The sequence below is a fragment of the Telmatherina bonti genome (genome assembly GCF_933228915.1).
Source record: "Telmatherina bonti genome assembly, chromosome: 13".
Classification (NCBI taxonomy): Eukaryota; Metazoa; Chordata; class Actinopteri; order Atheriniformes; family Telmatherinidae; genus Telmatherina; species Telmatherina bonti.
The window spans coordinates 36,682,625-36,709,243 of NC_136611.1; the positions used below are offsets into that span (position 1 = coordinate 36,682,625).

The following is a 26,619-nucleotide window of genomic DNA, read 5'->3' on the forward strand; positions in this document are numbered from 1 at the left end:
GTGGTCCTGAAGCGGAAGCCTTGGTGAGGTGGTGTCATGTTGATCAGCAGCTACAGTCCCGTTACGGGGGCGCTGTAAGTCAAGGCCACGTTTTCTGGTTAATATGTTAGAAATGAAATTAAATATTCCGTATGTTTTATGACGGGGTTGTTTACAAGCTCACAGAAACAACTCAGGTGTAAATGTAGCAGAGCTGTGTGATAACGCTGCCGTTTCAGCTCTGCAGGACGTCGATCAACATGCAGGTTCCCAGGCAGCAGCAGGAGGAAGCAGCTGATTGGTCAGAAATCTCAAGTTATTTAAGTTTCAGTTGCTTTTCTGGGAAGTGGTGAGAAGAGAAGCAGCAGTTCCTGCACAGTGTCTCTTATCTGAGCTCACAGCGAGGCGACCGCACCCAGACCGTCGCCAGCCGGCTGACAGCTGCTACCATTGGCCGGATCCCGCGTCATCGCCGCGTTCTGATTGACAGCCGGGAAGCTGCAGCAAAGGAGGGTTCCTAGCAGAACCTACAGATCTGATGATGTTCTAACTAATGGAAACATGGAGCCAAGGTCGGAACCAGACGGTCCAGTTCTTTATTCTTCAGAGAAACTCCAGAAAACCTTCTCCAGGATCCTGGAAGGACTTTCCAGGAAGAGTTCTCCAGGATCCTGGAAGGACTTTCCAGGAAGAGTTCTCCAGGATCCTGGAAGGACTTTCCAGGAAGAGTTCTCCAGGATCCTGGAAGGACTTTCCAGGAAGAGTTCTCCAGGATCCTGGAAGGACTTTCCAGGAAGATTCCTCCAGGATCCTTCAAGTCAGGGATGTCCGGCTCCAGTCTTGAGGTTTTTCGTGTATCCCTGCTCCAACACGCCTGACTCAAGTCATGGTGCAGAACCTCATAGGCTGTTGGATCCATTTGATGGAAGCCAGGTGTGTTGGAGCAGGGACACATGGAAACCCTGCAGGACTGCAGCCCTGGAGGACAGACTTTGGACACGCCTGTTTTCAGTGCTTTCCAGCGCTTCTCATGCTGTTCTTCTTCCAGATGATCCACAGTACTTCAGTGACGTTGAGGTCTGGGTTCTGGGAGGATCCGCTCCTCCATCAGAGTTCCTGTGTCATGTGACCTCCGCTCTTATAAGCCACGTTTCCATGGAGACATGTCTGATGAAGCTGAACATGACAGAACTATTGATAAAGACCAGTTCCGAGGTCAGAGGTGATGGTCATGTGACCCTCCAGCTGGTCATGTGACCGTCCAGCTGGTCTACGGAGGTTTTCCAGCGTTTCTTTACAATCCAGACACAACATGTAGTGAGACTCTAGATGGTAAATCCACCATTATTTATCACATCTTCATCACCATCACTACCATGTTGCTAAGAGACCTCTATTTTCACCTGGACATGATGATGAAGACACTTTCCACCAATCAGGAGCAGCCAAAGATCAACAGGTGATGAGAAAAGCAGGAAAATAATGATCCTCTATGGCTGGAATAAAGCCAAGAAGACGTTTGGGATGCAGCTGAGGTGGAGGTGCTGCAGTGAGGACAGCAGGTAGATAGTAGCAGGAAGACATGTGTGTGTGTGTGTGTGTGTGTGTGTTTATACTTATATATTAAATGAAATGTAAATTTAATTTGAAAGAAAATAAAATCAGTTTTCCTTGCTGTATAATCAGAACCAATGACTGTGCAGCTGTTTGCTGTTGTCATGACGACTGATGGAGCTGATGGAGATCTTCTACGTCCTCCTTTTGCTTTCCTCCTCCCTTCTTCTTCTGCCTCGTCTCTCCTCATCTCCAGCTCTCCCCCATCACACTGTTTCTCCCACCATGCATCCCTCCATCCTTCACCCTTCATCCTCCATCCCTCCATCCTTCACCCTTCATCCTCCATCCCTCCATCCTTCACCCTTCATCCTCCATCCCTCCATCATTCATCCTTCATCCTCCATCCCTCCATCCTTCACCCTTCATCCTCCATCCCTCCATCATTCATCCTTCATCCTCCATCCCTCCATCATTCACCCTTCATCCTCCATCCCTCCATCATTCACCCTTCATCCTCCATCCCTCCATCATTCATCCTTCATCCTCCATCCCTCCATCATTCACCCTTCATCCTCCATCCCTCCATCATTCACCCTTCATCCTCCATCCCTCCATCATTCACCCTTCATCCTCCATCCCTCCATCATTCATCCTTCATCCTCCATCCCTCCATCATTCACCCTTCATCCTCCATCCCTCCATCATTCATCCTTCATCCTCCATCCCTCCATCATTCATCCTCCATCCCTCCATCATTCATCCTTCATCCTCCATCCCTCCATCATTCACCCTTCATCCTCCATCCCTCCATCATTCATCCTTCATCCTCCATCCCTCCATCATTCATCCTTCATCCTCTATCCCTCCATCATTCATCCTTCATCCTCCATCCCTCCATCATTCATCCATCATCCTCCATCCCTCCATCCTTCACCCTCCATCATTCATCCTTCATCCTCCATCCCTCCATCATTCATCCATCATCCTCCATCCCTCCATCCTTCACCCTCCATCATTCATCCTTCATCCTCCATCCCTCCATCATTCACCCTTCATCCTCCATCCCTCCATCATTCACCCTTCATCCTCCATCCCTCCATCATTCATCCTTCATCCTCCATCCCTCCATCCTTCACCCTTCATCCTCCATCCCTCCATCATTCATCCTTCATCCTCCATCCCTCCATCATTCATCCTTCATCCTCTATCCCTCCATCATTCATCCTTCATCCTCCATCCCTCCATCATTCATCCTTCATCCTCCATCCCTCCATCATTCATCCATCATCCTCCATCCCTCCATCCTTCACCCTCCATCATTCATCCTTCATCCTCCATCCCTCCATCATTCATCCTTCATCCTCTATCCCTCCATCATTCATCCTTCATCCTCCATCCCTCCATCATTCATCCATCATCCTCCATCCCTCCATCCTTCACCCTCCATCACTCATCCTTCATCCTCATCCCTCCATCATTCATCCATCATCCTCCATCCCTCCATCCTTCACCCTCCATCATTCATCCTTCATCCTCCATCCCTCCATCATTCACCCTTCATCCTCCATCCCTCCATCATTCATCCTTCATCCTCCATCCCTCCATCATTCATCCTCCATCCCTCCATCATTCATCCTTCATCCTCCATCCCTCCATCATTCACCCTTCATCCTCCATCCCTCCATCATTCATCCTTCATCCTCCATCCCTCCATCATTCATCCTTCATCCTCCATCCCTCCATCATTCATCCTTCATCCTCCATCCCTCCATCCTTCACCCTCCATCATTCATCCTTCATCCTCCATCCCTCCATCATTCATCCTCCATCCCTCCATCATTCATCCATCATCCTCCATCCCTCCATCCTTCACCCTCCATCATTCATCCTTCATCCTCCATCCCTCCATCATTCACCCTTCATCCTCCATCCCTCCATCATTCATCCTCCATCCCTCCATCATTCACCCTTCATCCTCCATCCCTCCATCATTCACCCTTCATCCTCCATCCCTCCATCATTCACCCTTCATCCTCCATCCCTCCATCATTCATCCTTCATCCTCCATCCCTCCATCATTCACCCTTCATCCTCCATCCCTCCATCATTCATCCATCATCCTCCATCCCTCCATCCTTCACCCTCCATCATTCATCCTTCATCCTCCATCCCTCCATCATTCATCCTTCATCCTCCATCCCTCCATCATTCATCCATCATCCTCCATCCCTCCATCATTCATCCATCATCCTCCATCCCTCCATCCTTCACCCTCCATCATTCACCCTTCATCCTCCATCCCTCCATCATTCATCCTTCATCCTCCATCCCTCCATCCTTCTCTGTAAACACGGATCTCATCATTCAGGTATTTTTACTTCCTTCCTCATCGCTGTGCCTTCCTGTACTGCTGGTTACCATGGCGATCTGTCCTCCAGCTGGATGGAGGGATGATGTGGTGCACGCTGCTGTTAAACGGGGTGCTGGAGAAGAGGGTGGAGCAGCTGTTGGTTAAACGAGGTCAGAGGGGAAGGAGTTGTTCTGGATAAAGCTCCTCCATCTGCCGTATCAGCAAACAGAAGAGCTGCACGACTTAACATTCCTGCGCTGACGACTGGCGGAGGAAACGGCAGCAGAGCACCGCTGGCTGTGTCCACGGCCTCACTCTGACCCCCCCCGGCCCCCCCCCCGGCCCCCCCCGGCCCCCTGCTGCAGCCGGAGATAAGAACCCGGCCTCCATCTGCAGCAGCAGGCTGGACTCAACCTGACGATTACAGTCGCTCTGAAGCACAACAAGTCTGCAGGTTTCACAGCAGCCATGCTGCTGCTGTCACACCTCCTCCTCTTCTTCCTCCTCCTCTTCTTCCTCCTCCTCTTCTTCCTCCTCCTCTTCTTCCTCCTCCTCTTCTTCCTCTTTTCCAATGTTTTCCCTGCGTTTGCATCCTGTTGCAGGTGGAAAACACACCTTTATAAGTCCCGGCTCCTCTCTGATGAAAGCCATAACCTTTAGTCTCCGCCGTCACAGAGGAACCAGGAACCAGTCCAGACCAGTTCAGACCAGTCCAGACCAGTTCAGACCAGTCCAGACCAGTCCAGACCAGTGGAAGTCCACTTGAAGGCAGACCTGGACCAGCTCTACTTGTTTCCTCTGGTTTCTGTTTAAACTCAGAGACAGGAAACGTGTTCGGGACTGGAACTTTGGCCGGATGGAGACCAGATTAAAAGAACATATTTTCATTTTCAGGCTCTCTGATCTGCCTCCAGTTTGCAGGAGAACAGGACTCTGAATAGTTCTGGATTAGTTTTAGGGAAGCAGAACTGAACGGATTCTACTGGACCGGCTCATAAACCAACAGACAGAGTTCAGCCATGAAGAGATGTGATCTGTGTTCTGCTACTGGATTTCCGCAGTTTGTAAAACCTGAGAATAGTCAAGACCAAGGTCTCATCAATACTTGGCTTCACACCATAATTTCCTTCATTTATTAGTGTTTTCTTTTTTCTTCAATTTAATAAAAAAAGGATTTAATTTTAAAATTATTTTTGAAAGGTATTTATTTTAATCTAATTTAAAAAATATTTGTTTCACTTAATTTAAAATATTTTTAGCTGATTTTTTTTTTAAATATTCAATTTATTTAAAAAACGTATTTGATTATTTTTAAAAGATATTTCATCTAATTATTAAACATGAATTAAATTCCCAACAACGTCCTCTCAGGACATGAACTCAAACCAAGCCTAGTTAAGGAAATCCAACAGACTGAGACCAGATCAGTCTCAAGTCCCAGTTTTTTCACACAAATATAACTTATAACCTGCTTCTCGTTTGTAAACATCTCTGCATTTATGAGAGAAATCTGTGTGCTGGAGTTTGAGACTCTCCCAGGTCAATAAATGTCACCATTGGTTGAATAATCTGTCAATCAAATCTAGGACTGATTGACAGATTGATGGTGAACCAGGTGTGTTTGCGTTCAGCCAATCGTGCGGCTCCGTACATTCTCTCCACACTTTGCAGAGCTGCGGCTGTTTGCTGGTAGTTCCAGTAAGACTCCGAGCGATGGAAGATAAATGTGTTGCTTACAGGTTCTCCATGTCTGTTTTTGCACATGTGAAACAGAAAGTGTTCATTCCCGAGTCTGAAATACGAATGTGAATCAGAGCATGTGAGAGAAGCCTGGCCTGGGTTGATCCCTACTGCGACGGATCTGGACTCCTAGCATCCAGTCTTGACTTGGATCCAATCCCTCATCCTGAGGCGACAGGAGGGAGAAAAACCTCCTGCAGCCATCCCTGGCCGGTCTCTGACTGGTCCAGACAGGTGACTGTCCATCCTGGTCCTGATGGAGGCTTTTCTCCCTGGTTCTGGACCGGTTCAGTCCGTTGGGTTCAGGTCATCATGTTTAAGAACTGTCTGATGTAAATCAGATTAATCTGGATTCAGGGATTCATTTCACGTCATTTGATAAGAACTGGACCGAACGTCTGCTGGTTCTGGTCTTGCTGGTTCTGGTTATGCTGGTTCTGGTCTTGCTGGTTCTGGTTATGCTGGTTCTGGTCTTGCTGGTTCTGGTTATGCTGGTTCTGGTCTTGCTGGTTCTGGTTATGCTGGTTCTGGTTATGCTGGTTCTGGTCTTGCTGGTTCTGGTCTTGCTGGTTCTGGTTATGCTGGTTCTGGTCTTGCTGGTTCTGGTTTTGCTGGTTCTGGTTTTGCTGGTTCTGGTTATGCTGGTTCTGGTTATGCTGGTTCTGGTCTTGCTGGTTCTGGTTATGCTGGTTCTGGTCTTGCTGGTTCTGGTTATGCTGGTTCTGGTCTTGCTGGTTCTGGTTATGCTGGTTCTGGTCTTGCTGGTTCTGGTCTTGCTGGTTCTGGTTATGCTGGTTCTGGTTATGCTGGTTCTGGTCTTGCTGGTTCTGGTTTTGCTGGTTCTGGTTATGCTGGTTCTGGTTATGCTGGTTCTGGTTTTGCTGGTTCTGGTTATGCTGGTTCTGGTCTTGCTGGTTCTGGTTATGCTGGTTCTGGTTATGCTGGTTCTGGTCTTGCTGGTTCTGGTCTTGCTGGTTCTGGTTATGCTGGTTCTGGTCTTGCTGGTTCTGGTTATGCTGGTTCTGGTTTTGCTGGTTCTGGTTATGCTGGTTCTGGTTTTGCTGGTTCTGGTTATGCTGGTTCTGGTTATGCTGGTTCTGGTCTTGCTGGTTCTGGTCTTGCTGGTTCTGGTTATGCTGGTTCTGGTTTTGCTGGTTCTGGTTATGCTGGTTCTGGTCTTGCTGGTTCTGGTCTTGCTGGTTCTGGTCTTGTTTCTGGATCGATCTGACTGAATGTGAACGATCACACAAAAACAAAGTAAAATCAGTTGTAATGATGAACAGCTGACAATGACGTCGCCATGACAACGGCCTCCAGCATCATCCTCGGCAACCTGCAGGAATCTGAGCTTTCCATATCCGCGGCGGTCCAGTCCCAGCAGAGCAAACTTTCTACTGTGTAACAGGAGTGAGGATGACTCATGTTTCCAAAAATAGAGGACAGCGCCCACGCTGCACAGCGAGACGTTCAGGGACTGTACGACTACAGGACGCCACATTTACAGTAACTGAACGATGGAAAGTCGTGGCGTAGAGGGAGGAAGTGTTTTCGGCTGCGATGATGATTGCATCATCATGCAGAAACCACTCGTTTATGACTGGGAGCTCAGATCCAGGCCCAGACGCTCCACCAGAGGAGTCTGTAACTCCTCCCGCGGGGAGAACCAAAGATCCCGTCCAGTTATTCAGTCAGAGGTGAAAAAGCTGTGTATCTACCAACATGTACCTGTTGTTTACGTAAAACTCATCATGTAGACAATAAAAACATCTGGATTCAGTTTGCTGCTGACATCAGTCCGCTGTCGTTTCCAGTCTGCAAATAGAAATATGATGAACTCTACAACATGATAAAAGTGTCACAGCTTGACGGCCCGCTCGGCGTTTCAACATGGAGGACGAGCATCAGCCAGTCTGCGGCTTCAGTTCGTGCTTCTCAAACCGGTCCTTTTTGCTGCCTGGTTGATGCCATGAAGGCTTCCCACCTGCAGATGTGGTGAAAGATATCCAGCAACCTGCACTATGTCCTCACACTGTCGTACCATCTCACACCGGCGTGACCGCCGCACGGCGCCGGCTCGCTATGTTTCCACCCGAAGAGTCGCGGAAATATGATCAGTAAGCTTCAGAAAGTAAAACATGAGACCGAATAGGGCTGGGTGATATGATGATATATATCGTCTGGTCGATGGGTCGGAGGGCAGGTTGGAGCGCGGGTTGGGGGGCAGGTTGGAGCGCAGGTTGGGGGGCAGATTGGAGCGCGGGTTGGGGGGCAGATTGGAGCGCAGGTTGGAGCGCGGGTTGGGGGGCAGGTTGGAGCGCGGGTTGGGGGCAGATTGGGGGGCAGGTTGGAGCGCGGGTTGGAGTGCGGGTTGGGGGGCAGGTTGGAGCGCGGGTTGGGGGCAGATTGGAGGGCAGATTGGGGGGCAGGTTGGAGGGCAGATTGGGGGGCAGGTTGGAGCGCGGGTTGGGGGGCAGGTTGGAGCGCGGGTTGGAGGGCAGATTGGGGGGCAGGTTGGAGCGCGGGTTGGAGGGCAGATTGGGGGGCAGGTTGGAGCGCGGGTTGGGGGGCAGGTTGGAGCGCGGGTTGGGGGGCAGATTGAGCGCGGGTTGGGGGGCAGATTGGGGGGCAGGTTGGAGCGCGGGTTGGGGGGCAGATTGGGGGGCAGGTTGGAACGCGGGTTGGGGGGCAGGTTGGAGCGCGGGTTGGAGGGCAGATTGGGGGGAAGGTTGGAGCGCGGGTTGGAGGGCAGATTGGGGGGCAGGTTGGAGCGCGGGTTGGAGGGCAGATTGGGGGGCAGGTTGGAGCGCGGGTTGGAGGGCAGATTGGGGGGCAGGTTGGAGCGCGGGTTGGAGGGCAGATTGGGGGGCAGGTTGGAGCGCGGGTTGGAGGGCAGATTGGGGGGCAGGTTGGAGCGCGGGTTGGGGGGCAGGTTGGAGCGCGGTTTGGGGGGAGGGTCAGAGGGGCAGGTCGGGCTGCAGGTCGGGGGGCAGGTTTCTTCACACCAACTGATCAACTTTTGATTTTGATCTCGGCTCAGTTGATCACAAAACAGTGATGTCAGCATAAAACTATGAAGATCATTCTCCATGTTGCGCTTATGTAGGGCATGTCCACGCCTCCTGTGTCCTGAGTGGACGTGCAAAATGAAAGATACTTTCTTTGCTCCTGAGGGGAAAGTCAAATGTTCTTTAAATGAAACCAGACTATCACTAAAGCTTTGTGACCTCCAGCAGCTTTCTGTTGTGCAGGGAACCTGAAGAAGCCTCTGACTGAACACTCTGTAGAGGACAACGTGTCAAGCAGAGAATCATCTCCAGAATCCAGATCCCAGAACAGAACCAGAAATTCTGGACCAGTTGTTCAGCTTCTCTCAGTCCCTGGTTCTGGTTTCCCGGCATGCCTGGTTTTGGTTTCCCGGCAGACCTGGTTCTGGTTCTGGTTTCCCAGCAGACCTGGTTCTGGTTTCCCAGCAGACCTGGTTCTGGTTTTGGTTTCCCAGCAGACCGGGTTCTGGTTTCCCAGCAGACCTGGTTTTGGTTTCCCAGCAGACCTGGTTCTGGTTTCCCAGCAGACCTGGTTCTGGTTTCCCGGCAGACCTGGTTCTGGTTCTGGTTTCCCGGCAGGCCTGGTTCTGGTTTCCCGGCAGACCTGGTTCTGGTTTCCCAGCAGACCTGGTTCTGGTTCTGGTTTCCCAGCAGACATTAGCAATCTATTTTAGTTCATATTCTTTATGTAGAAAATGACTTTAGTTTATTATGTCTATTTCTGACAGGACCGGGACCGTACGGTCAGTGAACTGAGGCGGGTCCGGAGCCGATCAGGGTCTCAGGACTGCCATGATGCCGGACACCAGGAGAACTGGTCTGTAGCTGGGATTCTTTAGGACACACAGAAACTGGTGCTAGGAGGCCGGCTGCTTTAATGATACTGGGATGACTGGAAACTGGGCCCTCTGGGACAGCAGCCTCCTCCCCATCGGGGCAGGTTGTTCTGGCGCCCCCCGGGAGCAGGCGGATCATTCACAACTCCAGCAGCTTCAATGGGACACGGAGCAGTTCCAGGTTCCAGCGCTGGTTCTGTTCATGGACGAGCTGCACCACCCCGCGACCTCTGACCGCAACACATCGCTCAACAACAACCAGCTGAAACGTTCTGAACACAGACGCTGCTGCACAAATCCAGCAGACTCCACTGCCGTTTCCATGGCAACCGCAACCCATTCACCCAGACGGGTCAAACTCAGAACCAAGTGGTCTGTGGCGGGCCGGACCAGCGACGTAACGGCAGACCAACGTCATCAGGATGTTCGGGTTTAATTATCCGTCCTGTTAGAAACAAACTGGAACTACTGGTGGGGAAAAAGTCCAGTTTCAACACCTTACTTAGTAAAAGGTATTTCACCTGAAACGTACAAGTTATGATAAAGCTCAAGTCCTGGCGGCCTTTCAGGACATGAAGAAGAAATCTTTCTGCGTATGAACAGAAAGCGTCAGTGTGATGGGAAACCTCCCTACAAACCACCCAGGGTGGGTAACCGGAAACCGGAATTTTCTCCTTTTCCAGGATTTTATACGATATAAACGCTTTGAAAATTAGCTGCAGGAGACTAAAACAGCACGGCGACGTTACGCAGTGGGAGTGAAACTGAGCTGTCCTGCCGTCCTTAAACTAATCTGCATCTCTTCTTCTGCGTCGTTATCAGACGAGGAGTGAATCCCTGTAACTCTGGCTCTGATTGGCTGATTGACACGATTGATCCTCACTTTAATGTGTAACCCATGTCACCACGGTTACGTCCACGGTTAAATCCACTGCGACGTCCATGGTTACGTCCACGGTTACGTCTACGGTTAAATCCACGGTTACGTCCACGCTTACGCCCACGGTGACGTCCACGGTTACGTCCACGGTGACGTCTACGGTTATGTCCACGGTTATGTTTACGGTTATGTCCATGGTTACGTCTACGGTTATGTCCACGGTTATGTCCACGGTTACGTCCACGGTTATGTCTACGGTTACATCTACGGTTATGTCCACGGTTATGTCCACGGTTACGTCTACGGTTATGTCTACGGTTACGTCTACGGTTATGTCCATTGTTACGTCTACGGTTATGTCCATGGTTACGTCCACGGTTACGTCTACGGTTGTGTCCACGTATATGTCTACGGTTATGTCCATTGTTACATCTACGGTTAAGTCTACGGTTACGTCTACGGTTATGTCCACGGTTATGTTTACTGTTATGTCCATGGTTACGTCTACGGTTACGTCTACGGTTATGTCCACGGTTATGTCCACGGTTACGTCTACGGTTATGTCCACGGTTATGTCTACGGTTATGTCCACGGTTACGTCTACGGTTATGTCCACGGTTATGTTTACTGTTATGTCCATGGTTACGTCTACGGTTACGTCTACGGTTATGTCCACGGTTATGTCCACGGTTACGTCTACGGTTATGTCCACGGTTACGTCTACGGTTATGTCCATTGTTACGTCTACGGTTATGTCCATGGTTACGTCCACGGTTACGTCTACGGTTGTGTCCACGTATATGTCTACGGTTATGTCCATTGTTACGTCTACGGTTATGTCCACGGTTATATCTACGGTTATGTCCACGGTTATGTCTACGGTTACGTCTACGGTTACGTCCACGGTTATGTCTACGGTTACGTCTACGGTTACGTCTACGGTTATGTCCACGGTTATGTCTACGGTTACGTCTACGGTTATGTCCACGGTTATGTCTACGGTTATGTCTACGGTTATGTCTACGGTTATGTCCACGGTTATGTCTACGGTTACGTCTATGGTTATGTCCACGGTTACGTCTACGGTTATGTCCACGGTTATGTCCACGGTTATGTCCCCGGTTACGTCTACGGTGACATCCACGGTTACGTCCACGGTTACGCCCATGGTTACGTCCACGGTTACGTCTCAGCAGTTACCAAAGGTAAAGAGGGAAACATGCGACACAGAACAGGCAGGAAACTGGGATTTGGGAGTGGAGATACAGTTTTCCAGGTTTCATCCTGACGTTCCAGAAACCAGACAAAGTTTTTCACACGCGAAGCTGAAAGCTGCTTCTCTGCTCACGCTTACGCCCACGGTGACGTCTACGGTTATGTCCATTGTTAATCTACGGTTAAGTCTACGGTTATGTCTACGGTTATGTCCACGGTTACGCCCACGGTGACGTCCATTGTTATGTCTACGGTTATGTCTACAGTTACGTCTACGGTTATGTCCACGGTTACGTCTACGGTGACATCCACGGTTACGTCCACGGTTACACCCATGGTTACGCCCACGGTGACGTCCATTGTTATGTCTACGGTTATGTCCACGGTTACGTCTACGGTGACAGCCACGGTTACGTCCACGGTTATGCCCATGGTTACGTCCACGGTTACGTCTCAGCAGTTACCAAAGGTAAAGAGGGAAACATGCGACTCAGAACAGGCAGGAAACTGGGATTTGGGAGTGGAGATACAGTTTTCCAGGTTTCATCCTGACGTTCCAGAAACCAGACAAAGTTTTTCACACGTGAAGCTGAAAGCTTCTTCTCTGCTCAGACCAACAAATGATCAAACAGCTGATTATTTTTTCCACTATTGATTCGTTCTACGAGTCGATCGACACTAAAAACCAGAATTCATCCTGAACCAGGAAATATTGTTGCTCTTCTAACCCAATGAAGCATGTCCTGGTGTGTTTTACTAGGTGGTGTGTGTGTGTCTGAGCTGTTTTTTGGAACAAACGGAGTAAAAACTCAGCTACATGACTGCAAAAGGTTATGACAGGACGTGGATGTGATGAAGAGGAGGATGAGGATGAAGGCAGGAGGATGAAGACCGGCTGCTGGATGTGATGAAGAGGAGGATGATGGTGTTATATAAGCCTTCCTCCTCTCCTCACTTCCAGCAGCTTCTTGCATAATTCTTCATCATCTCTGTCATCATCAGTGCAACCTGGCCCTCCCCTCCGGGACCCGGTGCTCCTGCAGCGGGAGGGGGGGCAGCTCCACCGGCCCCGCGGAGCCCGGACTGTCCCAGAACAAGGTCGGTTCTCCTCCTCCAGCAGGGAGATTTACAGTTTACAGCGAACTCAGCATCTTAGTTTGGTTCGTTTTCTACACAAGCACGCGCGCACGCATAACCACGCAGTCGCACGCGCAGACATGAGGCGTGGAGCAGGTGGAGGACAGAAGGTGAAACTTACCTGTAAGTCAGAAACATCCAGCAGGTCCTGTCCGCGCTCCGCACACGTCCACAGCCAACAGGCACGCGCGCGGGTGCACCAGCAACGATACTAACTCCCTCCCTCCCCCTCCTCTCTCTCTCGCTCTCTCTCTCTCTCTGGACTGGTCCACTTGCAGACGCGGGGGGGGGGGGGGGGGGGGGGGGGGGAGGGAACATGACGCTGCAGCATGAAAATCTGCAGAAACTGAGATGCTGCTGAACACAACAGCGCAGGCGCGGAGCTGGTGTGTGTGTGTGTGTGTGTGTGTGTGTGTGTGTGTGTGTGTGTGTGTGTGTGTGTGTGTGTGCGAGGACGGGGAAGTAGGGGGATAAAATCATATTTTCTTGTCAAACTGTTGTCAAATCGTGTTGTTTGTAAATAAATGTAAAACAGTCACATGACGGCGCAAAAAGCAGTGAAAAATTATATGAAACATAAAAGATATTTCCAGGATAAACAGAAGCTCCAGTCCTGGAGAGAACTGCAGACATTGTGGGGGGTGTTCATGTAAAGATGATGCACATATTATATTATGTCACATAATATTATATTAATTACAGTATATTATATTATATATAATATATGATATGATATGATATTATATTATATTATATATAATATATGATATGATATGATATGATATTATATTATATATAATATATGATATGATATGATATGATATTATATGATATGATATGATATTATATTATATTATATTATATTATATTATATTATATTATATTATATTATATTATATCATATTACATTATCCGTTCTGGTTTTGAAACATTGCGTGTTTAAATCCAGGGTTCAGGTTGGCTTTTGCATTTGGAAAGAAGCAGCTTCTGAATCTTGATGTCCTGTAGCGCCCCCTGGAGGGCATCAGAGGAATGCCAGGGTGGGAGCTGTCAGTTGGAATGGCTCTGCTGAGGCAGTGGGAGGTGAAGGTGTCCATCAGGGACAGCCAGGGATCTGCTGTGTTCACATCTTCGTGCAGCGTCTCCCTGTCTGCTGTCGTACCACACCGTGATGCAGTTTGTCAGCAGGCTTTAGAGCACTAGAGGGTCAGCAGCAGGTCAGGGTCCATCCCTGGGGTCCAAAGCAGCCAATATTGAAGCTTTTAGGTTGATTAAAGCTGCAGACCTGCAGGTTTGCTTCAGAAACTGAACGCTGCCTCCAGCTTTGGTTCTGACTGGGAACAGAAAGTAGACCTGACCCTGATGTCCTGAGGGACCGGGTCGGTTCAGAACAAACCAGATCCTGAACGGATTGTGGTTCTAAACCGTTCAGGACTTCATAAACCACCAGCAGGATTTAGAAACTGTTCTTTCCATTTTGTCTCCATCTAACGGACCATCTCACCTGGAGACCAGTCCAAACAGAAGTCTCCTGGTGAGGGGGGGGGGGGGTGTACATGTGGGTGTCATCAGCATACGTAAGGGGACACGCTGAGGTTTTTTCAGTTTCAGGAAGTGGGAAGCTCCAACATGGAGGCTTGGAGAACTCCAGAGTTTATTTCCGCTTTATAGTTACCGCCGACACACAGTCGTCCTGTCTTTTAGATGATCCTAATCAGTGAAGGATAATCAGTTTGAAAATGTAACTTATCAACCAAGTCTGACCTGATTCAAGGCTGACGTACGATGAATTATTTTATTCTATTATTTATCTCTTTATGATTCTCTAGTTGTTTCAGCTGGTTATGTTCAGCACTTTGTTTCAACTGCGGTTGTTTCAAAGAGCTTTATAAATAAAGTTAAGTTGAGTTGAAATTTCAAATGTATTATAGGAGACTCACAATTTATTCATAAAGCACTTTAACATGAATCACAGCAGAATGAAGTGCTGAGCATCTAAAATAACTAAAGTAAAGCAAACAGACATTTTCTCACAGCTGTTGGTTCAGTTTCCAGCGTAACAAACCAGTCACCTTAACTGGCTGGCGTTGGCATGGTGCACATTTTACACATGTGTAGATGTGTAACTACAATTGGTTGTTTTGGAGGTGCACATTTTTTCTGAGCTGGTGCAACGTCAACAATCTCGTGATGACGTCACATTTCAGGAACTGGAATGCACCATCTCTCTCCTCTCTCTAGCTCGACCATTCTCAACGGGGCCATGCTGTTCTGTTCAACATCACCGTGTCTGCATGTGGACAAATAACTCTTGCAATCAGTTTTTAGTAATGCAATCTGGTGGGTCAAATATTGTCAGTGCTGCAGATCCTGTGGAGCTGACACACAGCTTGGTCACTGCTGATCTGTTATTTCCATAAACTTCTGGTTGCTCTTTATGCTGCTTTATCCATTCATACATTCATTTTACATCATTTTAGCCTCAGAATCTGACAGCTGAGGCTGAAACATCACGTCTCCATGGAAACGTCATGTCTCCATGGAAACATGACGTCTGCATGGAAACATCACGTCTGCATGGAAACATGACGTCTGCATGGAAACATGACGTCTGCATGGAAACATTACGTCTCCATGGAAACATGACGTCTGCATGGAAACATGACGTCTGCATGGAAACATCACGTCTCCATGGAAACATCACGTCTGCATGGAAACATCACGTCTGCATGGAAACATTACGTCTCCATGGAAACATGACGTCTGCATGGAAACATGACGTCTGCATGGAAACATGACGTCTGCATGGAAACATCATGTCTGCATGGAAACATGACGTCTGCATGGAAACATCATGTCTGCATGGAAATGTCACGTCTGCATGGAAACATTACGTCTCCATAGAAACATCATGTCTGTATGTCTTCATGCTGATCGGGATTAGAAGCCCAGGAGGGACTGTTTCAGTTCCCAGTCCTCCATCATGCGGGTCTGCTTGTGGTGTAGCTGCTGCTGACACACTGGACGACGTGTCCTGAACTTCATGCTGATGTTTTGTCTTCGTGACGCCGCCTGAAGCGTTCAGGCTGCACTCAGAGCTCATAAAGGAACTTCATTCATGTGTGTTTTATCTGCTGCATGGACGACGGCCTCAATGTGAGCAAAGAGCAGCTTCATTCAGAGCAGCAGGTCAGAGAGGAGACTATTCTCTACCGCTGCTCTGATGGGTCTCAAACTGAGGTCCTGCTAAGAGGATCAGAAACTGGTCTGTTTTCAGAGCTGCTTCTGTTCCAGTAGAGCTGCTGGTTGTGTGTTAACAGACCAATAACATTACTCAAAATACTTTTACATGTTTGTATTTAATGAAATATCAATATGCTGCAAAGAGGTTTGAGTAAACATGAGCTTTAGTTCATGTTTTCTTCTTCTTGTTTTTTTTTGTTCAGGACAAATTATAAAAACATGCCAAAAGAAAAAAAAACACCAAATCCAACAAGCAAAGATCAATAATAATGAATTGATCCTCGCTGAGTTTTGCGCCACCAAACGGTGGAATTAGACCTTATGGAATAAAAGTCCGGTCCTGGAGATCTGCTGCTCTGCAGCGTCTCCATCAACCTGAATCAAACATCTTATCTTTAATCATTGTTATTAATCTGTGCAGATGCCTGATAATCAGCAATCTAAACGCCTCGTCTGCACCGCGTCTCAGTGCTCTGAACGTTTTACCTGGGACTCTGGAATAATGTCTGGAATAAATCCAAACATAAATCGAAGAATTTCTCCTTTAAACACTTCTTTACACATCTTTTACATGAGAAAATGGAGGCTGGAGTTTTCTTTCCCACATTTTCCCAGACAGTGTTTTGTTTCCGTAAAGTGAACAGCGGGGACATAAAGTCAGCGGCGGGGACGTAAAGTCAGCGGCGGGGACGTAAAGTCAGCGGCGGGGACGTAAAGTCAGCGGCGGGGACGTAAAGTCAGCGGCGGGGACGTAAAGTCAGCGGCGGGGACGTAAAGTCAGCGGCGGGGACGTAAAGTCAGCGGCGGAGACGTAAAGTCAGCGGCGGGGACGTAAAGTCAGCGGCGGAGACGTAAAGTCAGCGGCGGAGACGTAAAGTCAGCGGCGGGGACGTAAAGTCAGCGGCGGGGACGTAAAGTCAGCGGCGGGGACGTAAAGTCAGCGGCGGGGACGTAAAGTCAGCGGCGGGGACGTACAGTCAGCGGCGGGGACGTAAAGTCAGCGGCGAGGACGTAAAGTCAGCGGCGGGGACGTAAAGTCAGCGGCGGGGACGTAAAGTCAGCGGCGGGGACGTAAAGTCAGCGGCGAGGACGTAAAGTCAGCGGCGGGGACGTAAAGTCAGCGGCGGAGACGTAAAGTCAGCGGCGGGGACGTAAAGTCAGCGGCGGGGACGTAAAGTCAGCGGCGGAGACGTAAAGTCAGCGGCGGGGACGTAAAGTCAGCGGCGGACACGTAAAGTCAGCGGCGGGGACGTAAAGTCAGCGGCGGAGACGTAAAGTCAGCGGCGGAGACGTAAAGTCAGCGGCGGGGACGTAAAGTCAGCGGCGGGGACGTAAAGTCAGCGGCGGGGACGTAAAGTCAGCGGCGGGGACGTAAAGTCAGCGGCGAGGACGTAAAGTCAGCGGCGGGGACGTAAAGTCAGCGGCGGGGACGTAAAGTCAGCGGCGAGGACGTAAAGTCAGCGGCGGGGACGTAAAGTGAGCGGCGGAGACGTAAAGTGAGCGGCGGAGACGTAAAGTGAGCGGCGGAGACGTAAAGTCAGCGGCGGGGACGTAAAGTCAGCGGCGGAGACGTAGCGTGAGCGGCGGAGACGTAGCGTGAGCGGCGGAGACGTAGCGTGAGCGGCGGAGACGTAGCGTGAGCGGCGGAGACGTAGCGTGAGCGGCGGAGACGTAGCGTGAGCGGCGGTGACGTAGCGTGAGCGGCGGTGATGGCTGCGGCTGGGCTCAGGTCCAGATCTCCCAGGAGGACCTGAACTTGATTCGGACCGGACCAGACATCTGACTCTGGAAGACTTCACAGCGTTTCTGGAAACACATTTATTGACTCCGACATGAAGCCTGGAGGTCAGAGGTCAGAGGCCTGCAGGGTCTCAGGGCGTCCAGGTGACGACCCTGACAGCAGTCTGAGCGGCCCGCCGGACGTCCTGGTCCTCCTCCTCCTCCTCGCTCCTCCTCACCAGCAGGGGGAGCTGCTCCAGCAGGAGGCGGCGGCCCTCCGGGGCTTCAGCCAGCGCAGTCAGAGCCTGCAGGGAGTAGAGGACCAGGGCCTTCCTCCTCCTCCTCTCCTCCTCCTCCTCCTGCATCTCCGACAGCAGCTGAAGGAGAACAGGGACGACGTGGAGGTCCAGGCACTGAAGTTTACCTGCAGGACGTGTTTCAAATGAAAATAACTTTATTTATAAAAGCATTAAAAGCAGCTTCCACTGAGCAGGCTGGCTCAAAGGTCAAAGGTCAGAGGTTGGTTTCCTGTAACGATGAAGATGTCTACCAAGCAGCAGCAGGACGTTCCCACCACGAAACATCCATCTTCATGGTTCAGACCGAAAACCAGTCTGGAAAACCATTAATACCAGCTGGGACAGTTGGATCTAGACGAGGCTCGTTGGGACCAGAACCGAGCGGGAACCGGATCTCCATGGGACCGACGGAGGCGGGACCAGAACCGAGCGGGAACTGGATCTCCAGGTGACCGACGGAGGCGGGACCAGAACCGAGCGGGAACTGGATCTCCAGGTGACCGACGGAGGCAGGACCAGAACCGAGCGGGAACTGGATCTCCAGGTGACCGACGGAGGCGGGACCAGAACCGAGCGGGAACAGGATCTCCAGGTGACCGACGGAGGCGGGACCAGAACCGAGCGGGAACTGGATCTCCAGGTGACCGACGGAGGCGGGACCAGAACCGAGCGGGAACTGGATCTCCAGGTGACCGACGGAGGCGGGACCAGAACCGAGCGGGAACTGGATCTCCAGGTGACCGACGGAGGCGGGACCAGAACCGAGCGGGAACCGGATCTCCAGGTGACCGACGGAGGCGGGACCAGAACCGAGCGGGAACCGGATCTCCAGGTGACCGACGGAGGCGGGACCAGAACCGAGCGGGAACCGGATCTCCAGGTGACCGACGGAGGCGGGACCAGAACCGAGCGGGAACCGGATCTCCAGGTGACCGACGGAGGCGGGACCAGAACCGAGCGGGAACTGGATCTCCAGGTGACCGACGGAGCAAAGCGGGTTCTGGGCTCCGGCTGGTGGGAAGCAGCGGCACACGGAGGAGATGTTTCCACGTCCTCGCGGCGCCTGGCTCCGCGGGCATCGGCGGTGCGGCTCCAGAAGGTCAGAGGTCAGAGTGTGTGTCCGTACCTGGCGTGATGACCACAGTGTTCATGATGACTCCTGCAGCGTTGCTCTGGACCTCAGCGTCTCGGTCCTGCAGCAGACCCACCAGGACCGGAAGGACCTGCTGCTCACAGACCTGTCGCTTCCCGTCCACAGGAACGCTGGAACAAGATGGCCGTCAGAAACACACACACACTCACACACACAAACACACACACCTGTAAACTCAGCCTGCTCCAACCTGAGCGCCATCAGGGCCGCCGCCGCCTCTCTGCGGATGTTCGGGGAGCTGTGGGAGAGCCTGCGGCCCAGCAGGGAGACTCCGTCTGAGGCCAGAGCCGGCAGGGCGTTGAGCCTGGAGCAGCAGCTGAGGGTGGAGAGGAGCAGCTCCTCCTCGTGCTCCTCCTCCTGCTCCTCCTGCTGTCTGAGCTTCTGCATCAGTTTAGGAACCAGCATGAGGAGCGCCTCTGCACCTGCAGGAGGACACGTCTCGTTCTGAAACGCCTGAACGACCTGCTTCAGTGTCGCAGGTCGTTCAGCTTCAGCCACGAATGCACGAATGCCACGAAAGACCACGAATGCAGCGCATTTCCAACTGGGACATGACCTGCATCAAAACAAGCGCTCCCTCTTTCTCCCTCATCAAATGACAACGGCGGATCCTTACGCCACATGACGCAGATGCCGGCTGGTAGGAAAAAACTTGGCGACTTTTTTAGTTAAAAGCAACCAGCGACAAATCCAACGTTACTGGAGTTACTGGAGACGTTACTGGAGTTACTGGAGACGTTACTGGAGACGTTACTGGAGTTACTGGAGACGCTACTGGAGACGTTACTGGAGTTACTGGAGACATTACTGGAGACGTTACTGGAGTTACTGGAGACGTTACTGGAGACGTTACTGGAGTTACTGGAGACGTTACTGGAGACGTTACTGGAGTTACTGGAGACGCTACTGGAGTTACTGGAGACGTTACTGGAGACGTTACTGGAGACATTACTGGAGACGTTACTGGAGACGTTACTGGAGTTACTGAAGACGTTACTGGAGTTACTGGAGACGTTACTGGAGACGTTACTGGAGTTACTGGAGACGTTACTGGAGTTACTGGAGACGTTACTGGAGACGTTACTGGAGTTACTGGTAACGTTACTGGAGACGTTACTGGAGTTACTGGAGACGTTTCTGGAGTTACTGGAGACGTTACTGGAGTTACTGGAGACATTACTGGAGACGTTACTGGAGTTACTGGAGACGTTACTGGAGTTACTGGAGACGTTACTGGAGACGTTACTGGAGTTACTGGAGACGTTACTGGAGTTACTGGAGACGTTACTGGAGTTACTGGAGACGTTTCTGGAGTTACTGGAGACGTTACTGGAGACGTGACTGGAGACGTTACTGGAGATACTGGAGACGTTACTGGAGACGTTACTGGATACATTACTGGAGTTACTGGAGACGTTACTGGAGTTACTGGAGACGTTACTGGAGACGTTACTGGAGTTACTGGAGACGTTACTGGAGACGTTACTGGAGTTACTGGAGACGTTACTGGAGACGTTACTGGAGACGTGACTGGAGACGTTACTGGAGACGTTACTGGAGTTACTGGAGACGTTACTGGAGACGTTACTGGAGTTACTGGAGACGTTACTGGAGTTACTGGAGACGTTACTGGAGACGTTACTGGAGACGTTACTGGAGATGTTACTGGAGTTACTGGAGACGTTACTGGAGTTACTGGAGACGTTACTGGAGACGTTACTGGAGTTACTGGAGACGTTACTGGAGACGTTACTGGAGTTACTGGAGACGTTACTGGAGACATTACTGGAGTTACTGGAGACGTTACTGGAGTTACTGGAGACGTTACTGAAGACGTTACTGGAGACGTTACTGGAGTTACTGGAGACGTTACTGGAGTTACTGGAGACGTTACTGGAGACGTTACTGGAGTTACTGGAGACGTTACTGGAGACGTTACTGAAGTTACTGGAGACGTGACTGGAGACGTTACTGGAGACGTTACTGGAGTTACTGGAGACGTTACTGGAGTTACTGGAGACGTTACTGGAGTTACTGGAGATGTTACTGGAGACGTTACTGGAGTTACTGGAGACGTTACTGGAGACGTTACTGGAGTTACTGGAGACGTTACTGGAGACGTTACTGGAGTTACTGGAGACGTCATTGGAGTTACTGGAGACGTTACTGGAGACGTTACTGGAGTTACTGGAGACGTTACTGGAGACGTTACTGGAGACGTTACTGGAGTTACTGGAGACATTACTGGAGACGTTACTGGAGTTACTGGAGACGTTTCTGGAGTTACTGGAGACGTTACTGGAGACGTGACTGGAGACGTTACTGGAGATACTGGAGACGTTACTGGAGACGTTACTGGATACATTACTGGAGTTACTGGAGACGTTACTGGAGTTACTGGAGACGTTACTGGAGACGTTACTGGAGTTACTGGAGACGTTACTGGAGACGTTACTGGAGTTACTGGAGACGTTACTGGAGACGTTACTGGAGTTACTGGAGACGTGACTGGAGACGTTACTGGAGACGTTACTGGAGTTACTGGAGACGTTACTGGAGACGTTACTGGAGTTACTGGAGACGTTACTGGAGACGTTACTGGAGACGTTACTGGAGTTACTGGAGACGTTACTGGAGATGTTACTGGAGTTACTGGAGACGTTACTGGAGTTACTGGAGACGTTACTGGAGACGTTACTGGAGTTACTGGAGACGTTACTGGAGACGTTACTGGAGTTACTGGAGACGTTACTGGAGACGTTACTGGAGACGTTACTGGAGTTACTGGAGACGTTACTGGAGTTACTGGAGACGTTACTGAAGACGTTACTGGAGTTACTGGAGACGTTACTGGAGTTACTGGAGACGTTACTGGAGACGTTACTGGAGTTACTGGAGACGTTACTGGAGACGTTACTGAAGTTACTGGAGACGTGACTGGAGACGTTACTGGAGACGTTACTGGAGTTACTGGAGACGTTACTGGAGTTACTGGAGATGTTACTGGAGACGTTACTGGAGTTACTGGAGACGTTACTGGAGACGTTACTGGAGTTACTGGAGACGTTACTGGAGACGTTACTGGAGTTACTGGAGACGTTACTGGAGACGTTACTGGAGTTACTGGAGACGTTACTGGAAACGTTACTAGAGTTACTGGAGACGTTACTGGAGACGTCATTGGAGTCACTGGAGACGTTACTGGAGACGTTACTGGAGTTACTGGAAACGTTACTGGAGACGTTACTGGAGTTACTGGAGACGTTACTGGAGACATTACTGGAGACGTTACTGGAGTTACTGGAGACGTCATTGGAGTTACTGGAGACGTTACTGGAGACGTTACTGGAGTTACTGGAGACGTTACTGGAGACGTTACTGGAGACGTTACTGGAGTTACTGGAAACGTTACTGGAGACGTTACTGGACTTACTGGAGACGTTACTGGAGTTACTGGAGACGTTACTGGAGACATTACTGGAGACGTTACTGGAGTTACTGGAGACGTCATTGGAGTTACTGGAGACGTCATTGGAGTTACTGGAGACGTCATTGGAGTTACTGGAGACGTTACTGGAGTTACTGGAGACGTTACTGGAGACATTACTGGAGACGTTACTGGAGTTACTGGAGACGTCATTGGAGTTACTGGAGACGTTACTGGAGTTCTGGAGACGTTACTGGTGTTTTGGCGGTGGGAGCCTCTCCCCATCATAAAGCACTCCCAGCCGGTCAGAGGAGCAGAGAGGACACCTGCACAAGTCCACGTGCACGGTCACAATGAATAGTGCATGAGCAAATCCCAGCCTGGCTTACAGAGCGGGATGTAAACTAACATCATTTCTGTTGTCTCTGTTTAGTCCATTTGGTTAATGTCCAGTTTAAACTGTCCATATGCTGTAATGTAATGGACGTTGTAGGAGAGAGGAATAATGTGGGAGAAACAAGGTGAGTCAAAACATCCCTAAATATGTCTAGTTCTGTGAAAAAAACTCTTTTCTGGTGGGTTTTTTTAAGTTTTTTTTTTTTAATTTAGCCATTGAAATAGGCTTTCACTTTGAACAAGTAGATTCTGAATCCCTTTAGACCCACATTGCATAAATCACTTTTGTCCTCCATTGTTAAATGTCAGAATATCACATTTAACCAAAGGACTGCTGTGTGAAGTTTCTAGCTTCATGTCCAACCCTCCTGTTTATATTTTAAGAAACAAACCGACCTCTCATCACCTTATGCACAGAAAAATTATTGTTCAAAAATGTTCCTATTAAAATGATTCAGAGGTTGTGTGTGTAAGAGAAGACAAGACAGACATTTATTGTGTTTATGTTCAGTGTCAGTTGTTGCAACGTTGATGTGCAGGTAATACGTGTAATAAATATTTATGTTGAAAAAAAATCCTGAGAGAATCGTGATCTCAGTTCTCAGCAGAAAAAGATAATTTTATCCAGAGTGGTGCCCCACCCTGCAGGTTCCTTCAGAGATAAACCAGCAGAGTTTTCCTAAAGTCTCACTGAAAACTCGGCTCGTCTGGAGAACTTTAGATTCCTGGTTTAAAACCTTTCACACTGAAGTCGGATCATAATGCTGACATGGTTGTTACCATGGTTACCTGCAATACAGCCACTGAACTGGTGACACGTTTCCTCGTATGTTTCTTTAGTACATGCTTGATGTGCAGTGCATTGTGGGTAATGCGGTGTAAAGCAGGTGTAGAGGGGCTGTCCTGCAGCTGCTTCAGGTGTGTGTGTGTGTGTGTGTGTGTGTGTGTGTGAACGGTTTACCTGCAGGCAGCTGAGCCAGGCGGTTCAGAACCTGGTAGACGTTCCTCCTGCAGGAGGACGAGGAGTCGTCCAGCAGCTCAGAGAGAGGAGGGAGGAGGGAGGAGGTGAGCAGGGCCTGTCTGCAGGAGGAGAACGTTTCAGCTTGTCACGCTGTTTGTTCCCAGAAGAGAAATAAAACCACTATTTTCTCCTCGTGTGTGTTCAGTAGCTCCTCCATCCTGCCAGACGGAGCAAACGTTGCGTTCCCTGCTGTTTCAGCGCCACCTGCTGGTCAGTCTGAGGCACAGCGAGGAGACGCAGCTCGCCGCCTCAGGAAACCTTTAAATCCACCAGAAGGCGGATGTGGCTTCATCCCAGGAGTCAGTACGATGCATCCACCAGCAAGTGTGTGTGTGTGTGTGTGTGTAAAAGTGATCAGAAACCATGCAGTCGACCTCCTATGAAAACCGGTTGAGGGGCCCCGTGGCCCTCCCACCTTCCTGGGGACAGCTGTGTCTCTGTGAGGCAGAAAGGACACGTATACCTGCCGATGCTGTGGGTCGTCACCAGGTGAAGCAGCTGGCAGGTCTGTCTCCTCACTGATGGATCTTCATCCTTTAAGAGAAGCTTCAGCTGCTCCAGAAAACCTGCAGAGGAGAAGAGAAGAAGTCCCTGTAGGTGTCTGTGGTGTCTCCGTCCACATCCGCCATCATGAGCAGAGGCGCCATATGGGGGGTGGAAGATACTAAGGGCCCCACGACTTGATAGGGGCCCAAAAAGATGTATAAAGTAAAAAAAAATCATTCAACTTTCATTAAAAATAATAAATAATTCTTTCAAAGGTTGTAATAAAATTGAGCAGTAATATAAACTGATAAACATTTATATTAAAATAACCTAGTTAGATGTCTGTTAGATGTTTTATTTGTATTGAGTTTGGTGACACTACAACAAGTCATATTGTAGTTATTGAATATTTCCTTTTCATGTTTTCGGTTTTGCACTTTGCAAACGGTCCCTAAACCGTCGCGCAGCAGTCGGCTCTGCAGAGTCCCATTTAAGTCTGGGACGTCGGAGGACGGCTCTTTTTTGAGAAAAATGCGATAGTAGCTCGCAGTCTACCTGGCTCTGATTGTGTCAGTTTTGTAGAAGTAATGTTCCGTTGATGAGTTATTAATTCGGAAAAGCCGAATCTGTGAATATTTTTCTATCTTTACCGAACTGATGAGTCGCACATGCTGCTGCTCCACCTGGATGCAGGTCTGCAGAGGTTTTCATGCACACAACCCACTTTGTTTCCATTTATACATGATGAAAACAGGACAGAAAATCTGCACTAAATAAGAACTGTGAGAAAGAAAATAAAACGGAAACATAGAGAAATGTAGAAAGTAAACTAAATGAAAACAAACAGGAAGCTGAGGAGTGAAATGTTTCCAGACTGGGGACCAGTTTGACCTGCTCATCTTCCAGTTTGGCTTTCCTGTAGCCCCGCAGCAGCTGGATCCGGACTGACAGGTTCTCTGGGACTAACCTCCGTTAACGGTCTGGTAGAGCCGCTCCGGGTCGCGGACCAGGTCGCAGAGGGAGGCCAGAGCCGGCAGCCTGCGTCCGGCCTCCGGCTGCTGCAGCTCCGCGAACAGCTGCGGGACGGCCCGCCGGCCGAAGGCCACCGGAGCCCGGCCAGGGTCTGTCAGAGCAGCGGCCATCAGGGGGTCGGTCCGGACCGGTCCTACCGAACTCTGCTGCTGTTGCCTAGCAACACCACGCACACATGTCTGCTGCGTTCAGGGCCTGAAAGGAAAATCGGACTTCAGCACAGAACCAGCTGCTTTAGAAGCTTCTTCTTTTGGACTGTTTGCAGGTTAGAAAGACCTTCTGTTGGTCTGAAGCCCCACTCAATTTCCATTTAACTATTTCAATATAATTCATGATTTTATTGTGATTTTGCTTTTTGAGTTGTCTGTTATGCTTTTCCTTACACCATCTGCAATGTTTTTAATATTTCATGTAAAGCACTTTGAATTGTCTTGTAGGCTACATGAAAGATGCTAAAGGCTACAAATAAACTGGCCTTGCAAAAAAAAAAGACTTTTTGTGACCGAAGAAGGCGGAAAATATGACTTTCATGACTTTCTATGCTTCTTTTCCAGATTTATTAAAGTAAGACAATGTTTTGTTCCAGGTGAAACAGACCTGGATTTGGAGACCTATAAGTAGCTTGTGCTGCATTGTATGATAAGAGCTCAATGGTCTCCATTTGTAACCCTGCAGACCTCCACTGGCTCTCTGGGACGGTGTGACCTGGTTCTCCCTGAGACCACCAGCAGGATGAGACTACGATTAACGTCCATCCATCATATCAGATTATATGAACACTGCAGGACATCTATTAGAAGTTCAGGACGGATGTTTGGGCAAATGGTGGCAGAGACTTTTTTTTCTTGGTTTTAAATTGTTAAATTGTATTATTTTCAAAAGTGGCTCATCATCATTTTCATTTAATTTTTCAGACAATCAACAAGTCAGTGAGAAATCTAATGCCAACTGTGGAGAATTATTTTCCTTTAAATCCACGTAGATATCAACCAGCTGGTTCAGATAAGCTGCATGCCGGCAGGAGACTCATGGAAACATGCTGGAGCATGGATTTGAGTTTTTGGCCATTATTATTGACTTGTCTGGTCTGAATGAAACCTAATAA

The 26,619-nt window shown here is 49.6% G+C and overlaps 2 protein-coding genes across 2 annotated transcripts in view; both read right to left on the minus strand.

The window, feature by feature from the left end:
• Positions 1–449, minus strand: part of LOC306764574 (dematin-like) — a gene marked incomplete at both ends in the record, with an annotated part of 40,568 nt that extends 40,119 nt beyond the window's left edge. The window contains one exon of the mRNA XM_079251748.1: positions 395–449. Coding sequence (XP_079107874.1) covers positions 395–449 — 55 coding nt within the window. The remainder of the gene's footprint in view (positions 1–394) is intronic.
• A 17,403-nt stretch (positions 450–17,852) lies between these two features.
• On the minus strand, positions 17,853–25,624 carry rsph14 (radial spoke head 14 homolog; the record flags this gene model as incomplete). Its single annotated transcript, XM_079251315.1, has 6 exons — positions 17,853–18,124; positions 19,126–19,262; positions 19,343–19,574; positions 23,937–24,055; positions 24,460–24,562; positions 25,450–25,624. The coding sequence occupies 6 exons, from the start codon at positions 25,622–25,624 to the stop codon at positions 17,853–17,855; spliced, it is 1,038 nt and encodes a 345-aa protein (XP_079107441.1).
• Positions 25,625–26,619: the final 995 nt, after the last annotated feature.